At 39.4% G+C, this 19,655-nt stretch overlaps 1 protein-coding gene across 1 annotated transcript in view; it reads right to left on the bottom strand.

Annotated features, from left to right (window-relative positions):
* The window catches only part of NIPA1 (NIPA magnesium transporter 1), a 50,197-nt gene that overhangs the window by 17,611 nt on the left and 12,931 nt on the right, over window positions 1–19,655 (bottom strand). Inside the window, exons 2-3 of the mRNA XM_006060641.4 lie at window positions 10,592–10,639; window positions 9,577–9,667 (exon numbers count right to left, since the gene is read on the bottom strand). Of these exons, the coding sequence (XP_006060703.1) occupies window positions 9,577–9,667; window positions 10,592–10,639 (139 nt within the window). The remainder of the gene's footprint in view (window positions 1–9,576; window positions 9,668–10,591; window positions 10,640–19,655) is intronic.

Below are 19,655 nucleotides of genomic sequence, written 5' to 3'. Positions count from 1 at the left end.
GATCCTCACACAGGATAATTTCAATTGATCTGCCTTCAAGCTTACTGATTTTTCTGTTTGGCTATCTGCTGTTAAAGCTCTCTATTGAATTCTTCAGTTCTGTCATTTCATTCATCAGCTCTAAAATTTCTGTTCGGTTCTTCTTTATATTTTCTGTCTCTTCATTAAACTTTTCATTTTGTTCTTGTACTATTTTCCTGACAAGAAAATAATTATTAAATGTTTATATGTTATTTTGAAGCTAAGAATCTTCAGCACTATTACTGTGAATTATTTGTTAGAAAATTCATGATCTTCATTTCTTTGGGCGTTACTGGAGGTTCTTTTGGTGGAGTCATGTCTTCTGATTCTTTGTGATTCCTATAGCTTTGCATAAGTGTCTGCACATTTGAAGAAGCAGTCACCTTTTCCAGACTTTATGGGTAAGAGAAAACTTACTACTAAATGATCAGTGGATCAGTAAAGAAATCACAAGGGAAATTAGAAATCACTTTGAAATGAACAAAAATGAAGCAACAACATGCCAAAGCATTTGGGATTCAGTTAAATAGGTACACAGAGAGAAATTTATATACATAAATGCATACAGGACCCAATCCAGACTAAAGTGTAGCTGTGGAGGGCTGGTTCTCAGAGTGCTCTCCTGGGGCTGCCAGTCCACCCACTCCCAACATGCATATTGCAGAGGAGGCTTGCAACGTGGCAAGGCACAGCAGAAGGGGCTAGCTTCAAGGAAGCACATGCTGGTGAGGGTCAGCTGTGGGGATACAGGCTAGTGTCTGCACTCACAGAGCCAAACCACAGTCACTCCCACTGTATGGCTGCCAATGATTTCTCTTGCCTTTCTTCCTTGTTCCTAGCCATCTTAATACACTTCTGTTTTGCCAGTCTAGGTGAGACTTTCTCATGGTGCTCTGAAAGTCTTGGGGAAACTGGTTACTTAATCCATTCTTCATTTTCTAGCTAGGGGAACAACATTCTTGATTGTTGTAGGGAGATGGTTTCTGACATCACCCTTTGGTGTCAACTTTTTTTCCTGAATTTTCATTTTCTTGATGTTATCCTTTAAATCACAAAAGCTTCTAATTATTATGATGTCCAGTTGATCTATTTTTCTTTTGTTGCTTGTGCTTTCAGTTCAGTTCAGTTCAGTTGCTCAGTTCTGTCTGACTCTGCAACCCAGTGGGCTGCAGCTTCTCTGCTAGGCTTCCCTGTCCATCACCAACTAAAAGAGACTGCTCAAACTCATGTCCATCAAGTCGGTGATGCCATCCAACCATCTCATCCTCTGTCATCCCCTTCTCATCCTGCCTTCAGTCTTTCCCAGCATCAGGGTCTTTTCCAATGAGTCAGTTTTTCACATCAGGTGACCCAAGTATTGGAGCTTCAGCATCAGTCCTTCCAATGAATATTCAGGACTGATTTCCTTTAGGATTGAATGGTGTGATCTCCTTGCAGTCCAAGGGACTCAAAAAAAGAATATTCTCCAACACCACAGTTCAAAAGCATCAATTCTTTGGCGCCCAGCCTTTTTGATGGTCCAAGTCTCACATCCATACATGACTACTAGAAAAATGATAGCTTTGACCACACAGACCTTTGTTGGCAAAGTAATGTCTGTGCTTTTTAATACACTATGTTTGGCATAGCTTTTCTTCCAAGAAGCAAGTGTCACCTTTAATTATTATTAAATAAATTTAATTAATTAATTTCACGCTGCAGTCACCTTTCTCAGGGATTATGGAGCCCACAAAAATAAAGTCTGTCACTGTTTCCATTGTTTCCCCATCTATTCGCCTTGAAGTAATGGGACCAGAGCCATGATCATTGTTTTTTGAACGTTGAGTTTTAAGCCTGCTTTTTCACTCTCCATTTTCACCTTCATCAAGAGGCTCTTTAGTTCCTCTTCACTTTTCTGCCATAAGGGTGGTGTCATCTGCATATCTGAGGTTATTGATATTTCTCCTGGCAATCTTGATTTCAGCTGGTGATTCATCCAGTCCAGCATTTCACATGATGTACTCTGCATAGAAGTTAAACAAGCAGGGTGACAATATACAGCCTTGATGTACTCCTTTCCCAATTTTGAACCAGTCCGTTGTTCCACGTCCAGTTTTAACTGTTGCTTCTTGACCTGCATACATGTTTTGCAGGAGGCAGGTAAGGTGGTCTGGTATTCCCATCTCTTGAAGAATTTTCCACCGTTTGTTGTGATCCACACAGTCAAAGGCTTTGGTGTACTCAATGAAGCAGAAGTAGATGTTTTTCTGGAACTCTCTTGCTTTTTCTATGATCCAGTGGATGTTGGCAATTTGATCTCTGGTTTCTCCGCCTTTTCTAAATCCAGCTTGAACATCTGGACATGTACTATTGAAGCCTAGCTTGAAGAAGTTTGAGCGTTACTTTGCTAGTGTGTGATATTAGTGTAATTGTGCGGTAGTTTGAGCATTCTTTGGCACTGCCCTTCTTTGGGATTGGAATGAAAACTGACCTTTTCCAGTCCTGTGGCCACTGCTGAGTTTTCCAAATTTGCTGGCATACTGAGTGCAGCACTTTAACAACATCATCTTTTTGGATTTGAAAGAGCTCAACTGGAATTCCATCACCTCCATTAACTTTGTTCACAGTGATGATTTCTAAGGCCCACTTGACTTCACATTCCAGGATGTCTGGCTATAGGTAAGTGATTACACCATCGTGGTTATCTGGGTCGTGAAGATCTTTTTTGGAGAGTCCTTCGGTGTATTCGTGCCACCTCTCCTTAATATCTTCTTCTGTTAGGTCCATATCGTTTCTGTCCTTTAATGTATCCATCCATTCATGAAATATTCCCTTGGTAACTCTAATTCTCTTGAAGTGATCTCTACTCTTTCCCATTCTATTGTTTTCTTCTATTTCTTTGCACTGATCATTTAGGAAGGCTTTCTTATCTCTCCTTGCTATTCTTTGGAACTCTGCATTCAAATGGGTATATCTTTCCTTTTCACCTTTGCCTTTTACTTCTCTTATCTCACCTATTTGTAAGGCCTCATCAGACAACCATTTTGCCTTTTTGTATTTCTTTTTCTTGGGGATGGTCTTGATCACCATCCTGTACAATGTCATGAACCTCTATCCATAGTTCTTCAGGCACTCTGTCTATCAGATCTAATCCCTTGAATCTATTTGTCACTTCTACTGTATAATCGTAAGGGATTTGATTTAGGTCATACCTAAATGGTCTTGTGATTTTCCCTACTTTCTTCAATTTAAGTCTGAATTTGGCAATAAGGTATTCATGATCTGAGCCACAGTCAGCTCCTGGTCTTGTTTGTGCTGACTGTATAGAGCTTCTCCATCTTCAGCTGCAATGAATATAATCAATCTGATTTCGGTATTGACCTTCTGGTGATGCCCATGGGTAGGTTGTCTCTTATCTAAGAAACCATTGCCTAATCCAAGATCACAAAAATTTACATGTTTTCTATTAAGAGTTCTACAATTTTAGCTTTTACATTTACATTTGTTTTGTTTTATAATCTATTTCATCTGATCCACAGCCTCTCCAACTTTCTTATGGTTACTACTGGCATAATATATCTTTTTCCTTTCTCTTATATTCAATCGATTTGTATCTCTGAATCTAAACTATATCCGAAGTAGAAAGCATATAATCGGATCTTGTTTTTTTAAACCTGCCCGACCACCTTTGCCTTTTAATTGGATTGTTTAGTCCACTGACATTCAATGTTTTTACTGATAGATTATCTTAGTTTTTGTTTTCTATGTTTCATGTCTTTTTTTGTTTCCTATTCTTCATTACTCTCTTCTGCATTAAGTGAATATTTACAGTGTGACATTTTAATTCCTTTAATGATTTTTTCACTATAGTTTTTTAAAAGTTATTTTCCTAAGGCTTTCTCTAAGGCTTATCAGAATACATGTCAAATTGATACTAACTCTACTACAGTGAGATATTATGTTACTCTTCTTCCTTTCACTACATATGTTTTTGATGTTTATATGTTTGCTATGTGCATTTTGTTGAAAATGTGGTTTAACATTAGTGGAATAAATTTATTTTCATATGTATAAAAGTGGCACTTTTCAACCTTTGTCATTTTATCTATTGGGATTCTCATATTATTTTGGTCAATTTAAGAAATTCTTTATATCACATTTTAACTATTGTCATATTTGTTGAAATCTTTTTCCTATCCTTCTTATTTTACCTCTCAGTGTAGAAAATTAAACTTTTCATTTTTATTACTTCAAATGTTTGAAACTTCTTAACCTTCTAAGATACGAAACACATTAAGAGTTTTCTTATACATAGGCTATAAACTCTAGGTACATAGCTAAACTTTTTTTCTCCTCCTTCACACATTAAATCTCTACATAACTTACTCTGGGTTGTGCTAGAGATGCAGGTTTATTCAGTGAAAATCAGACAGAAATTACCTGTAGCTACATGTCACAGACAGGCAGGTATTAATGGAGATGCTAGTTAACAAAACGAGTTCACTGCAGCTTTACTCAGCACACCCTGCACTGCAGAGTGAGATAACACACCTCAACATACTGATCACGCAACATGTGATCACACAAATCAGTCCCTGAATGTAGTATCAACAAACCATTCAATGTTGTATTTCACACTTGATGGCCATGCTTAGTTCAGTTAGATCATATTTTGATGCTGCTATGATTAGGATTTAAGTTGATGTCCCTACAAATTGTTTACCAGTTTTCCCAACACTATTTTTTTTTAAAGAATAAGAAATTCTCTTTTTTAAACTTGAGATATGACAACTACATGCAGCTCTTGCTATACTAGATCATTCACTAGACAGGAAAATAATGGTATAAAGCTTAATGGCATAGAATAACGGTACAATGGCTTAATGAACAAAATTGGAATGGGGAGGGCAGATCAGAAAGATACATTTAACATTAAATAAAGTGAAACCTACCAAAATTGATGATTATACCATTAACTTATATGCAGAGTACATCATGAGAAATGCTGGGCTGGAAGAAGCACAAGCTGGAATCAAGACTGCCGGGAGAAATATCAATAACCTCAGATATGCAGATGACACCACCCTTATGGCAGAAAGTGAAGAGGAACTAAAAAGCCTCTTGATGAAAGTGAAAGAGGAGACTGAAAAGGTTGGCTTAAAGCTCAACATTAAGAAAACAAAGATCTTGGCATCTGGTCCCACCACTTCATGGGAAATAGATGGGGAAACAGTGTCAGACTTTATTTTTCTGGGCTCCAAAATCACGGCAGATGGTGACTGCAGCCATGAAATTAAAAGATGCTTACTCCTTGGAAGGAAAGTTATGACCAACCTAGACAGCATATTCAAAAGCAGAGACATTACTTTGCCAACAAAGGTCCATCTAGTCAAGGCTATGGTTTTTCCTGTGGTCATGTATGGATGTGAGAGTTGGACTGTGAAGAAAGCTGAGCACCGAAGAATTGATGCTTTTGAACTGTGGTGTTGGAGAAGACTCTTGAGAGTCCCTTGGACTGCAAGGAGATCCAACCAGTCCATTCTAAAGGAGATCAGCCCTGGGTGTTCTTTGGAAGGAATGATGCTAAAGCTGAAACTCCAGTACTTTGGCCACCTCATGCGAAGAGTTGACTCATTGGAAAAGACTCTGATGCTGGGAGGGATTGGGGGCAGGAGGAAAAGGGGACGACAGAGGATGAGATGGCTGGATGGCATCACTGACTCCATGGACATGAGTCTGAGTGAACTTCGGGAGTTGGTGATGGACAGAGAGGCCTGGCGTACTGCGATTCATGGGGTCACAAAGAGTCGGACACGACTGAGCGACTGAACTGACTGACTGAACTGATGAAGAAGATGTTTTTAGTCTCAGAAAACACAAGTCAAAGTGTTTAAGGGTAAAAGATCATGACAAACGTAACTGATCTCATAAGGATCAAAAACAAAATCAAAAAATCAAAACAAACGTCACATTCATAATAGAACAGTGTTGCTCAAACAGGGGTGATTTGCCCCACAAGTTGACATTTGCTTATGTCCAAAGACATTTTGGGGAAGAGGAGCTACCAGTATCTGGTGGGTGGAAGCCAGGAATGCTGCTAAACACCCTACAAAGCACAGACTGGACCCTTAAAGCAAAGAATTACCTGGCCCCTAGGTCTATAATAGCAAGGCTGAAAAATGCTAATATAGAGAAAGCAAATGATGGAGAAAGTGGGATAGAATTTAGTAATCAGTGTGTCTGGGTAACAGAATATGAATATTGTTTTGATTATTGTTCTTAACCTTGTATTTTCCTATAATTCAGAAATTAATTCCAAATAAAGCATTTTTAAAAGCCTTTTAAAAAGTACTATGCTGTTTTAGAAAAGGCAGAGGAACCAGAGATCAAATTGCCAGCATCCGGTGGATCATCGAAAAAGCAAGAGAGTTCCAGAAAAACATTTATTTCTGCTTTATTGACTATGCCAAAGCCTTTGACTGTGTGAATCACAATAAACTGTGGAAAATTCTGAAAGCGATGGGAATACCAGACCACCTGACCTGCTTCTTGAGAAACCTATATGCAGGTCAGGAAGCAACAGTTAGAACTGGACATGGAACAACAGACTGGTTCCAAATAGGAAAAGGAGTACGTCAAAGCTGTATATTGTCACCCTGCTTATTTAACTTCTATGCAGAGTACATCATGAGAAATGCTGGGCTGGAAGAAGCACAAGCTGGAATCAAGATTGCCGGGAGAAATATCAATAACCTCAGATATGCAGATGACACCACCTTTATGGCAGAAAGTGAAGAGGAACTAAAAAGCCTCTTGATGAAAGTGAAAGAGGAGAGGGGAAAAGTTGTCTTAAAGCTCAACATTGATTCAGAAAACGAAGATCATGGCATCCGGTCCCATCACTTCATGGGAAATAGATGGGGAAACAGTGGAAACAGTGTCACACTTTATTTTTTTGGGCTCCAAAATCACTGCAGATGGTGACTGCAGCCATGAAATTAAAAGACGCTTACTTCTTGGAAGGAAAGTTATGACCAACCTAGATAGCATATTCAAAAGCAGAGACATTACTTTGCCAACAAAGGTCTGTCTAGTCAAGGCTATGGTTTTTCCTGTGGTCATGTATGGATGTGAGAGTTGGACTGTGAAGAAAGCTGAGCGCTGAAGAATTGATGCTTTTGAACTGTGGTGTTGGAGAAGACTCTTGAGAGTCCCATGACTGCAAGGAGATCCAACCAGTCCATTCTGAAGGAGATCATCCCTGGGATTTCTTTGGAAGGAATGATGCTAAAGCTGAAACTCCAGTACTTTGGCCACCTCATGTGAAGAGCTGACTCATTGGAAAAGACTCTGATGCTGGGAGGGATTGGGGGCAGGAGGAGAAGGGGACAACAGAGGATATGATGGCTGGATGGCATCACCGACTTGATGGACGTGAGTTTGAATGATCTCCAGGAGTTGGTGATGGACAGGGAGGCCTGGCTTGCTGTGATTCATGGGGTCGCAAAGAGTCGGACACGACTGAGCGACTGAACTGAACCGAACTGATGCTGAGATGATTACTTTATCATACATTAAACCACTGCAGGGAAAAGTGGACCTCTTTGGGGGCTCTCTATTCTATTTCACGGATGACAGACATCTTTTTTCCCAGTGACACATTCTTCTCATCTCTATTTCTATATAATTCTAGCAACCTCGTTCCATTAACAAAAATAGAACTGTTTTTAAAATATATATACATACGTACCTATATATTGTTATATTTGGTTTTTCCAAATTAGCTTTAGTTTTCTTATTTTTAAAAAAATCTTTTATTGGGATCCTGATTTGAAAGCACTCTTTCAATTCAGAATGCCATTTCACACACTTCTTTGGGAAACATCTCCTGAAGACTCAGAGTAATGAACATTTCTGGTTAGGAGACCTAATTATCAAAGTCCATAAGAATAGTTCTTTGGAAATTAATGAAGCAAGGCATTTTAATATATGCACCTTAAATATGAAAAGATCACATAGCTGGGTTGTTTATTTGCCTGATCATTTTTCAGGAAACAGAGAGAGAGGCTGGGCTCTGAAAGGCTGAAGCAGTGATTCCCCAATGATGGCACCACTCATGTAATCCAAGCTTTTCAGGGTCATCCAAAATGAAAAGCGACATTAAACCACACATAATACTAAGAATATGTTTGCATTAGAAAAATACACTACAAATGCATTTTCAAAGGTTGACATGTTGGAAAATGCTTTTTTATTTTTTAAGCTATAGAACCTTAAAGCCTAAGTGACTTTAAATTAACTACATCTATCACAGATACATTTCTCTACAAGTATTTGTAGCTCTGTCTGGAACATAGCAGCATACCAATACATCAATGAGTTAGAAACTTGGATTCTATTTCACTTCTATTTTATCTCTGTTTATTAACAATTTCTTCAAAGGTAAAATAATATAAATAGGTTCACTAAAGGATATGTGTTAATATAGCAGTCCTCAACCTTTTTAGCACCAAGGACCGGTTTCACGGAAGACAATTTTTCAATGAATGGGGGTGGGTGGTGGGGTGGGGAATGATGGTTCAGGCAGTAATGGGAGTGACAGGCAGGATGGTGCAGGTGGTGATGCAAGTTATGGGGAGCAATGGGGTGCAGCACATGAAGCTTCGCTTGCTTGCTCACTGCATACCTCGTGCTATGCAGCCAGGTTCCTAACAGGCCAAGGACTGCTACCAGTCTGTGGCATGGGGGTTGGGGATACTGTAATGTATTTAATAACTGTCTCACAAAATCATTTTCAAAAGAGAAAGACCCCATTTGTGGTGGCTGGTAGCTTTCATGTTCCCAATCCTCTCTTTTCCCTTTTGTCCCATATCTGGACAACCTCATAAAAAGAAGAGCTTACAATGTTAGGCCCCAGCATACTCAGTCCCTTGGCACTAAACTTTCAAAGCATGCAAACCCTAGCCTGAGCATGGGACTCTCTACCTGGCTTACCTCCTAACTGTAATAAAAACTCAAAGCCCTGAATTGTTCCTGTTCTACTCCAGATCAAACCAGAGCCATTTGCCTTGAATGATACATTTTCTATTGACTATTGTGAGTAACAAATCCTTTTCATACCCACTGGAGCCCAGGTGTCATTTGTCCCAACCTCCGTAACTTCCTGAGGCAGGGGACTGCCTAGCATCCAGTAGGAGATGGCAAATAAAACACCAATAAAACAAAGAAAACACCAACTGACAGTTTTGCTTACTGATTTCTCAGAATCACTTGCCAAGGAGCTGGATGATTCCAATCTCTAGGAAGTCCTCCAGAGAAGACCAGGAGAGTAATAGCATCATGTTTGTAGTCATGAATAAGTGAGAATTTGAAATATACTAAACCAATGTCTAAGAGAAGGTTAATAATTCACATAACTAAATCTGAAGGGATAAAATTAAGCCCAGAAGTGCAATACTAAAGACCTAACTTCAGTTACCTTTACTTTTATTATTTTAACAAAAACATTTAAAATGAAAACTTTTCTTATACCTAAACTACACATTAAAAACCAAAACACAGAATCCCAGTTCTCACCCAAATGGCACTCCAAGGGCACCAAGAGGAGTCACCAGGACCGTGGGGACCGCTGTGTAAGCCAGGAAGTTTCCAATCTGGCCAACAGCCACTGTCAAGAGAATCACAAGGATATCACTGCAATTACAAAACTCTCTTTGAGCAACATCACAGAGTTGAATTTTGCAAGACTGTGCCCTGAAAGGGCTTCTTTTCCATTCCACATGAGGAAGGCTATATGGGACACTGTTTGCATGTTTAAGAGTCCTGAGGGCAGAGGACAGCAGGCCCAGAAGTATCTATCACTGGCCCAATTAGTCAAGGGAGTAGCTTCAACTTGCTATGAAAATTCCCAACTTAACCAACAGTGATTGACAGTGGATGCAATAAAAGTGTATTTCCACTTTCTTCTTAACATATCCCTGTTTTAAGACAGATCATATAGAGCTTCCATGGCCCTTCAAGTGGCCTGGGATACATTCCAGTGACATACTGCTGGCACGTCTGGTGGAAACACTATTGCCTGCACAGGACTGTGTCTGAGGCTGCATCAAGATAAAGCTCAAACGTGAGCTCTTCAATAAAGCAACATCTGCCAGAAAATTTATTGCCTAAATACAACGTGTGACAAATAGACCTCAAGATACATCTGAAATATCTAACAAAATTTTTCCTTACATATTTAATGTTCTGAAGTCTAACTTTATAACACATGACCTCTGTTAAGGCTGAGTGAAGAAACTCTCCTTTGTAAACCAATGACACTGAGCAATTCACCAGATGCCCACAGACAAACCACAGATGAGGAAGCAAGAGGTGCTTTAATTTCTTCAGACCCAGGGCAATCTGACCTGGATAAAATTCAGGGCTAATTTCAGGCAGCAGGAACCCCTACCCTTTCCCTCCATTGCTCCCCACCCTCTTGGTCCTCATTCCAAAGAACAAGCTAAGCTCAACCCACAACCTCCACCCAGCCCTGCCGGACAAATGACTGATCTTACAAAAGACCAAGCTTTTCACCAAAAAGAGTACTTACTTGCAATTGTTCCTGCCCACCATACAATGTCTGTTAAGTAGGAGGTACCTGTAAAGAGTGAGATAAATGTGTCAGGAAGGTATGAAGCGAGAGGCTTACAAGCTACATACTGAAAAGAGGAAGTCAATCCGAACAAAATCTTTATAAACTGTAGGGTTTTTTGGCTCAACATGTCACCTAGAGACAAATATTCTTTGGAGTAACATTTTATATGTTGATTTCAAATGAGATTTGATCTTCAAAGTACAATTCTCTCATGCATTGACAGAAACCCATGTATATGATAATTTTACTAGCATAGGGTTTAATGACTTGCTACTTAAACAGGTTACAAATGTTCATAATGTAGAAGCTTTGTGACATGGCTCTTTTTGAAACCATGTGAAAATGGCTGAAACAGACCCTTACACTCACTCAGTGACTGACACTGTATACAGTGTTTCTCTTTTACTTCCTGAGATTACCCTCCTATGTTCCCACGCATGCCAGGGCAGGCAGAGATGGGAGCAGCTGTCCAGGCCCTTGTCACATCCAGCCCTCCTTCTGTCCTTCTTCAGGTATGTCAAAATGCTCCTAGTCCAAGAGGCTTTTTTCAGTTCCAATTAAAATACCTAATTCTATTCAGATGTTTTAATTTTCAGTAATTTGGTATAATGAACATAGGAAGCCAACCTGTTTCACTGAGAAGCAGAGCTCCAGGTATTTAAAAAGTACCTTTAAAAAATGAGATCAATAAGTAATGATAAAGTAGAAGGAATGGTCTAGTTCAAATAGCACCATTTGGCAACATCACAGTAAAAACTTATTCAGGCAAGAACCATCGATGGATAATAAATTGGTGAATGAAAGCTTGTTGAAGGATAGGATTGTCACATAGTCTCCATGGATCACCTCCACCAGTTTTATAATCACAAGAGATAAAGTTATCTTTGGGCTTCCCAGGTGGCACCAGTGGTAAAGAACTTGCTTGCCAATGCAGGAGACATAAGAGATGTGGGTTTGATCCCTGGGTCGGGAAGATCCCCTGGAGAAGGGAATGGCAACCCACTCCAGCATTCTTGCCTGGAGAATCCCATGGACAGAGGAGCCTGACAGGCTACAGTCCGTAGGCTCCTAAGAGTCAGACATGACTGAAGCAACCTGCGCACACAGCATGCAAGACTCTGATGAACATCACCTTAACCTAATGGTCAAAGTCAAGTTTAACACAATCAGCAGCAGGACTAGCCACACTGTGTCCTCCTGTGGGTGTACCAAGAAGGGTACAACATTATGTCTTCAGAGCTCCTACCAGAGTGCATCACCTGATCTGATCACAAGGAAATTGTGAAATGGTCCATATATCAGCTGGCCTGGACTCTTTGAAATCGGCAATGTCATGAAAGACAACTGTTGCAGATGACAGGAAATTAAAAGAGATGTGACTAAACACAACACATGATGTTAGATGGAAAAAAGGCTGCAATAGAGGACAGTGTGGGGTAACTGGCAAACCAGCTGGACTGCTGTAGATAGCAGAGTAACAAAACCTCTTCACTTACTACATGAGAATGTGACTTATGGTCCACTTTTTGAGGGCTAATAGGATGAAAATGACCCCTGACGGGCAAGTGGCACCTAACTGGAGGTGCATGCACACCTTCAGGAGATTATCACTTAAGCTCCCCCTTAGCGCAATACCTCTGGGAACAGGCACAGCTCTTTGAGGGTCTGGGAGTTCTGCATCTACAACTTTATACTGGGGGGCATGAGGCTCGTAAGGATGGGTAGTTGAGCACCGCCTGCTGCAGTTCTACCTCTAAGCCCTTAAACTGCACCCTTAAAGAGCACCCTATAGCTCTGCCTCTGCTATCAGGCTCCAAAACAGAGGGCCTGACACTGGCTCCTGTCCCATGTCCTTCTGAATGTGCCCGATGTGAATGTGACCCATGGTGTCCTACATGTCTGAAAATATAGCTGAGCCTAAGAATGCCCTGCAGTGAACACTGCAGAACAACTATCAACTATCAATACAGAATCCTGGTTGAATTTCTCGAAAGTGCTGTGGCTATTTTAGAGCCTGTCCTTACTTACATGTGAAATCTTAAAGAAAGAAAGAGAAAAAGACAGAATTGTCAAAGCAATCCTGAAGAAAAAAAACTAAGCTGTAGGCACAATCCTCCTAGACCCCAGACAATACTGCAAAGCTGCAGTAACTAGGACAGTGTGGTACTGGCACAAACACAGACAGATCGATGAAAGAGGACACAGAGTCCAGACATAAACCTACAGACTCAGGGTCAATCAACCTTCAACTAAAGAGGCAAGAATATACCATGAAAAAAGACATTCTCTTCAGCAAATTGTGCTTGGAAAGCTGGACAGCCTCACATAAATCAATCAAAGTAAAACACTCCCTCACATCATATACAAAAAATAAACTCAGAATGGCTTAAAGAGATTTCCCTGGTGGTCCAGTGGTTAAGACTGTGCTTTCAACACAGGCAGTGTGGGTTCAATCCCTGGTCAAAGAAATAGGATCCCACATGCTGTGTGGCATGACAAAAAAAAAAAAAAAAAAAAGCCTTAAAGACCTAAATATAAGGCATGACACCATAAAACTCCTGAAAGAGAACACAGACAAAACATTCTCTGATATAAATCGTAAAAATAGTTTCTTGGCTCAGGCTCCCAAGGTAAAAGAAATAAACAAACTGTACTGAATCCAACTTAAAAACTTTTTCACAGCAAAGGAAACCATCAACAAAACAAAAAGACAACCTATGGAATGGGAGAAAATATTTGCAAATGATACAACCAAAAAAAGACTGATATCCAAAATATACAGCTTATACAACTCAATATCAAAAACAACCTAATGAAAAAATGGGCAGAAAATCTAAACAGACAATTCTCCAAAGAAGACATACAGATGGCTAACATGCACATGAAAAGATGCTCAACATCACTAATTATTAGAAAAATTCAAGTCAAAACCACAATGAAGTATGGCCTCAAACCAGTCAGAATGGTTATCATCAAAAAGTCTATAAACAATAAACGCTAAAAAGGATGTGGAAAAAAGAGAACTCTCCTACACTGTTGGTGGGAATGTAAATTGGTACAGCCACTATGGAAAACAGTATGGCAATTCCTTAAACAACTAAAAATAGAGCTATCATATGATCCAGCAATCCTATTCTTTGTTATATACTGGGAAAGATGTAAACTCTAATCTGAAAAGATACATTCACCCCAATGTTCACAGCGGCACTATTTACAATAGCCAAGACATGAAAGCAACCTAAGAACCCACCAACAGATGAACGGATAAAGATGTGCAGTGTATGGGAATACATGTGTTTGTGTCTGGAATATTACTCAGCCATTGAAAAGAATGAAATATTGCCATTTGCAGCAACACAAGGGCCTAGAGATTATCATACTAAGTGAAGTAAGTCAGATAAAGAAACATAAACAATTATCTTATATATCACTTATATGTGGAATCTAAAAATAATACAAATGAATCTATAAACAAAACAGAAACAGATGCATAGACATAGAAAACAAACTGATGGTTACCAAAGAGGAAAGGGAGGGGCAGATAAACAAGGAGTATGGGATTAACAGACAGACAGTACTATATATAAAACAGATAAATAAGAATTTACTGTGTAACAGAGAATAATATTCAGTATCTTGTAATAACCTTATGTACTTATAAGTATATATAATAATCTTATTATGTAATATAATGTAAAATAATCTGAAAAATATAATATATATATAAAACTGAACCACTTTGCTGAATACTTGAAATATAATATTATAAATCAACTACATTAGGATTTTAAAAAATTTTAACAAAACCAAACTCATATATACAAAAAGATTGGTGGTGGCCATAGGCAAGGGGTGGGAGAAATGGGTGAAGGGGGTCAAATGGTACAAAATTCCAGCCATAAAATAAATAAGTCCTAGGGACACATTGTATAGCATGGTGACTATAGTTGATAATACTATATTTTTCTTACTCCTTGGAAGGAAAGTTATGACCAACCTAGATAGCATATTGAAAAGCAGAGACATTACTTTCCCAACAAAGGTTTGTCTAATCAAGGCTATGGTTTTTCCTGTGGTCATGTATGGATGTGAGAGTTAGACTGTGAAGAAGGCTGAATGCTGAAGAATTGATGCTTTTGAACTGTGGTGTTGGAGAAGACTCTTGAGAGTCCCTTGGACTGCAAGGAGATCCAACCAGTCCATTCTGAAGGAGATCAGCCCTGGGATTTCTTTGGAAGTAATGATGCTAAAGCTGAACCTCCAGTACTTTGGCCACCTCATGCGAAGAGTTGACTCATTGGAAAAGACTCTGATGCTGGGAGGGATTGGGGGCAGGAGGAGAAGGGGACGACAGAGGATGAGATGGCTGGATGGCATCACTGACTCCATGGACATGAGTCTCAGTGAACTCTAGGAGTTGGTGATGGACAGGGAGGCCTGGCGTGCTGCGATTCATGGGGTCGCAAAGAGTCAGACACGACTGAGCGACTGATCTGATCTGATCTGATCTGAATGTTGCTAAGAGTAGATCTTAAAGAGTCTTATCACAGAGGAAAACTGTTACCATGTGTGGTGATAAATGTTAACTAAGTCTAGTTAGTTATTGTGGTGATCATTTCACAATATATACATATATCAAATAATTACACAGTACAACTAAAACTGATAAAATGTTATACATCAATTTTATTTTGATGTTTTTTTAAAAGAATACTATGCACCCACTTAAAAAACTTTTTTTTGTGAATCACTGTTGTACATGTGTAACTAACATTGTACATCAACTATACTTCAATAAAAGTACAATTTAAAAAGCAGTCATTCATCTGCATTTACCTCATTAAAGGAAGACTACCAGTTCGTCAGGTGACATACATACGTACATGCATGCATGCTCAGGTGCTTCAGTCGAGTCTGCTGCTTTGTGACCCCATGGACTGCAGCCCGCCAGGCTCCTCTGTCCATGGGATCCTCCAGGCAAAAATGCTGGAGTGAGTTACCATGCCCTCCTCCAGGGGACCTCCCCAACTCAGGTATTGAACCTGCATTTCCTGTAATTCCTGCACTGCAGGCAGATTCTTTACCTGCTGAGCCATCAGGGAAGCTCACACACATACATATATAAAATTAAAAATAACAACAACAACAACAACAAATTTAGGGTCTCTCCTGGTGGTCCAGTGGCTAAAGACTCCACCTTCCCAATGCAGGAGGCCCAGGTTCAATCTGGTCGGAGAACTAAGATCCCACGTGCCATGAGGCACAGTCAAAAACAGAAACAAAAAAACACCACATGACACAACCAAGAGTTCACATGCCACAGCTAAAGACCCTGCATGCCCCAACAGAGACTGAAGACCCCGCGGGCTACAACTAAGACTCAGCACAGCCTAAATAAATAAATATTTTTATAAGAAAGGAAATGTCCCTGTACCTAAAAACATACATGCTGCTTATTTAAAAATGAAAAGTCATAAAGCCCACTGTCAAATACAGTGTATGAGGCGCCTCATGGATAGTTCCCTAGCAAAACAACCATAACTGGTAAATAAAGCAGTAAAAATAAAGTCTCTGGAAATTGTCCCAAGAGGACACAGCAAATGAAGAAACATTTTTTCAAGAAAATCAACAAAATTTCAGTAAGAACAGTGAGTCTTTAGCACATGAGCCAAGACCCACTTCTCTCCCTACTGCAGCTCAGCTGGACAGATGCTCCACTCCAGGCTGGTGTGACCAAAAGACAGGGCTCCTTCCCCTCTCAGCTCTCAGTCACCAGAAGAGCAGGCCTTCAGCACTTCCAATCCCTTCCAACTTCAAGTTGAAGAGATTAAATATCTGGTTAATCCATCCAAGGGTTGGAGGCTCACTTCCTTCACTCAATCCCTACTTTTAGGGTAGAGACTCTACCCTAGGCATGGCAGGTCCTGATCATCCTGTCCCAAGCATGAAGATAAATATAGGGTGAAGATCCTACATCTGGAGAGGCAAGAAGAGAAGATCAGAGGCTACTACCCCCACCCACTAACTGTTCTCAACAAGTAAATCTGCCTGAATTTAACAGGATAAGGTTGTAAAGCAATTTATGCACTGCAGCATTGTCAAAAACAGTAGAGCAACTAGCCAGCAATTAGTAGATCTGGGTGTAGTACCCAATGAGGCAGACAACAAAGAAATCAGGGTAAGAGAAGATTGAAGATTGCCAGTTGCCAGTTGGATGACCACTGTCATCCCAGGGTAAAGGTGCACATATCCAAGGCTATCCCCTCTGAGGAGTGACATCAGAGACTTCACATTGCAGGGGAATGATAAATGGATAAATATACTTTATCAAGGTACTCTAAGTCACTAAACAAATAAACAAACAACAGTTTGGAGGTGGAGGTAGGAGAATATGCATCTAGAGTTTGCTACCACATATTACTTAAAATCAACAAAAATATTGTATCAGTATCAACAAAAATATCATGAGGTAACAACAACAAAATCCATTTCAAAACTGGGGAAAAGATTGGAATAGATGTTTCTCCAGAGAAGATATACAAATAGCCAATAAGCACATATAGAGATGCTCAAAATCACTAATCATTAGGGAAATGCAAATTGTAACAATGATGAGATACCACCTGCACCCATTAGAAAGGCTACTATCAAAACAAACAAACAAAAATCCAGAAAACAGCAAGTGTTGGTAAAGATACAGAGAAACTGAAAGAAACCCTTGCTGATTGCTGGTGAGAATGGAAAATGGTGCACTTGCTGTGGATAACAGAATGGCAGTTCCTCAGAAAGTTAAATATAGACTTAGCATATGATCCAGCAATCCCCCTTCTGGGTATATATCCATAAAAACTGAAAGCACGAATTTGAACAAGTACATGCACACTTATGTTCTTAGTAGCATTATTCACAATAGCCAAAAAGCCATTAGAATACACATGTCTATCAATGGATGAATAGATAAATTGATAAACAAAATATAATGTATATATTCCCTTTTGTTACGCATGAAACAGCAAGCAGTAAAAATCCACTGTATCAGTGCTTTAGTAGTATTTGTCTTTGTTGCACTAACTATAAATGTTCTGGAAAAGAACTATTGAAACAATGATTATTACCTGATTGGTAATAATAAAAAAATAACTTTTAACTGAAAAAAATTATAAGATGCACCAAACAAACAAGAAGACATGCACTATATTACAAATATCATTTAAAGGGGGGAATGCAAGCAACAAAACTGCCCGTGAGAGCGTCCAGATTTTAGATATAACAAAAACTTCAAACCAGTTATTTAAAATATGTTCAAATAACTAAAGGAAATCATGCTTAAAGAAGTAAAGCTATGATGACAACTCATCATCAAATAGAGTATCAATAGACATAAATTGGGCTTCCCTGGTGGCTCAGAGGTTAAAGCGTCTGCCTGCAATGCGGGAGACCTGGGTTCGATCCCTGGGTCGGGAAGACTCCCCTGGAGAAGGAAATGGCAACCCACTCCAGTATTCTTGCCTGGAGAATCCCATGGACGGAGGAGCCTGGTGGGCTACAGTCCACGGGGTCACAAAGAGTCGGACACGACTGAGAGACTTCACTTTCAGACATAAATTATTTAAAAAAAATGAAAAGCCAACTGTAAAATCTGGGGTTGAAAGGTAAAATGACTAGAATGAAAAAATCAATAGCAGATTTTAACCTCCTGGCAGAAGAAAGAATCAGTGAACTTGAAGACATATTGATAAAGATTATACATTATGGAAAACATTAACAGAAAACAAAAACTAAAGAGAGAGAGGTACAAAGAAAAATTAACAGCACCTCAGAGAAATGTGGGACATCATTAAGAATATCAATAGATATAATGTGATTATCAGAGGAAAAGAAAGTATCAGAAAAAATATTCAAGGAAAAATAGCTGAAACTTACCAAATGTGATTAAAAAAAAATCTACACATCAAGGAAGCTCAAAAAACTCCAATGAGACAAACACAAAGATAGCCACACCCAGTCACATGATGGTAAAACGCTCAAAGACAAAATTGTGAAAGAAGCAAGAGAAAAACAACTGACAACAAGGGAATTCCAATAAGATTAACAACCGACTTCTCAGCAAAAAGTGGAGGCCAGAAAGCAGTGGAATAATACAGTCAAAGTTCTTAAAGGAGAAACTGTCAAGCAACTATCTTACATCCAGCAAAACTATCTTTTAAATATGAAGGCAAAACAAAAACATTCCCAGATAAGTAAAACTGAAGAGAATTGAGAACAAACGGAGCTTACAATAAACATTAAATGAAGTTCTTCAGGTGAAAGCAAGTAAATTCAGATGGTACTTTGAATACATACACATACACACACACACACACTCCAGTAATGACAGAGGTAACTGTGTCATTATAAAAGTCAGTAGAAATGAAAATATATTGTCCTTTCTCATCTCGCTGATGCTGCTGCTGCTAAGTCGCTTCAGTTGTGTCCAACTCTGTGCGACCCCATAGACGGCAGCCCACTAGGCTCCCCCGTCCCTGGTGTTCTCCAGGCAAGAATATTGGAGTGAGTTGCCATTTTCTTCTCCAATGCATGAAAGTGAAAAGTGAAAGTGAAGTCGCTCAGTCGTGTCCGACTCTTAGCGACCCCATGGACTGCAGCCTACCAGGCTCCTCTGCCCATGGGATTTTCCAGGCGAGAGTACTGGAGTGGGGTGCCATTGCTTTCTCATCTTAGATGATTTGAAAAGGTACTGAATGTATATTATTGTCTTGTTGGATCAATAACATACAGCATTATACATTATATAGTATACATTATAAATACACAAATATATAACATATAGTAATAAATTTGATAAGGGCAGCACAAAGGATACATGTGTGAGCAAAGTTTTACCAAGTAAGAACATGATAACTTGATGGTAACTTGATCCACAGGAACAAATGAAGAAAATAAGAAATGGTAAATAAGAAAGTAACATAACAAGGACTTCTCTGTGGACCAGTGGCTAAGACTCCACATTCCCAATGCA

This window comes from Bubalus bubalis, chromosome 2 (assembly GCF_019923935.1).
Source record: "Bubalus bubalis isolate 160015118507 breed Murrah chromosome 2, NDDB_SH_1, whole genome shotgun sequence".
Lineage (NCBI taxonomy): Eukaryota > Metazoa > Chordata > Mammalia > Artiodactyla > Bovidae > Bubalus > Bubalus bubalis.
Note: the sequence above shows the minus strand (reverse complement) of the source record. Positions and strands in the feature narration are given on the sequence as shown.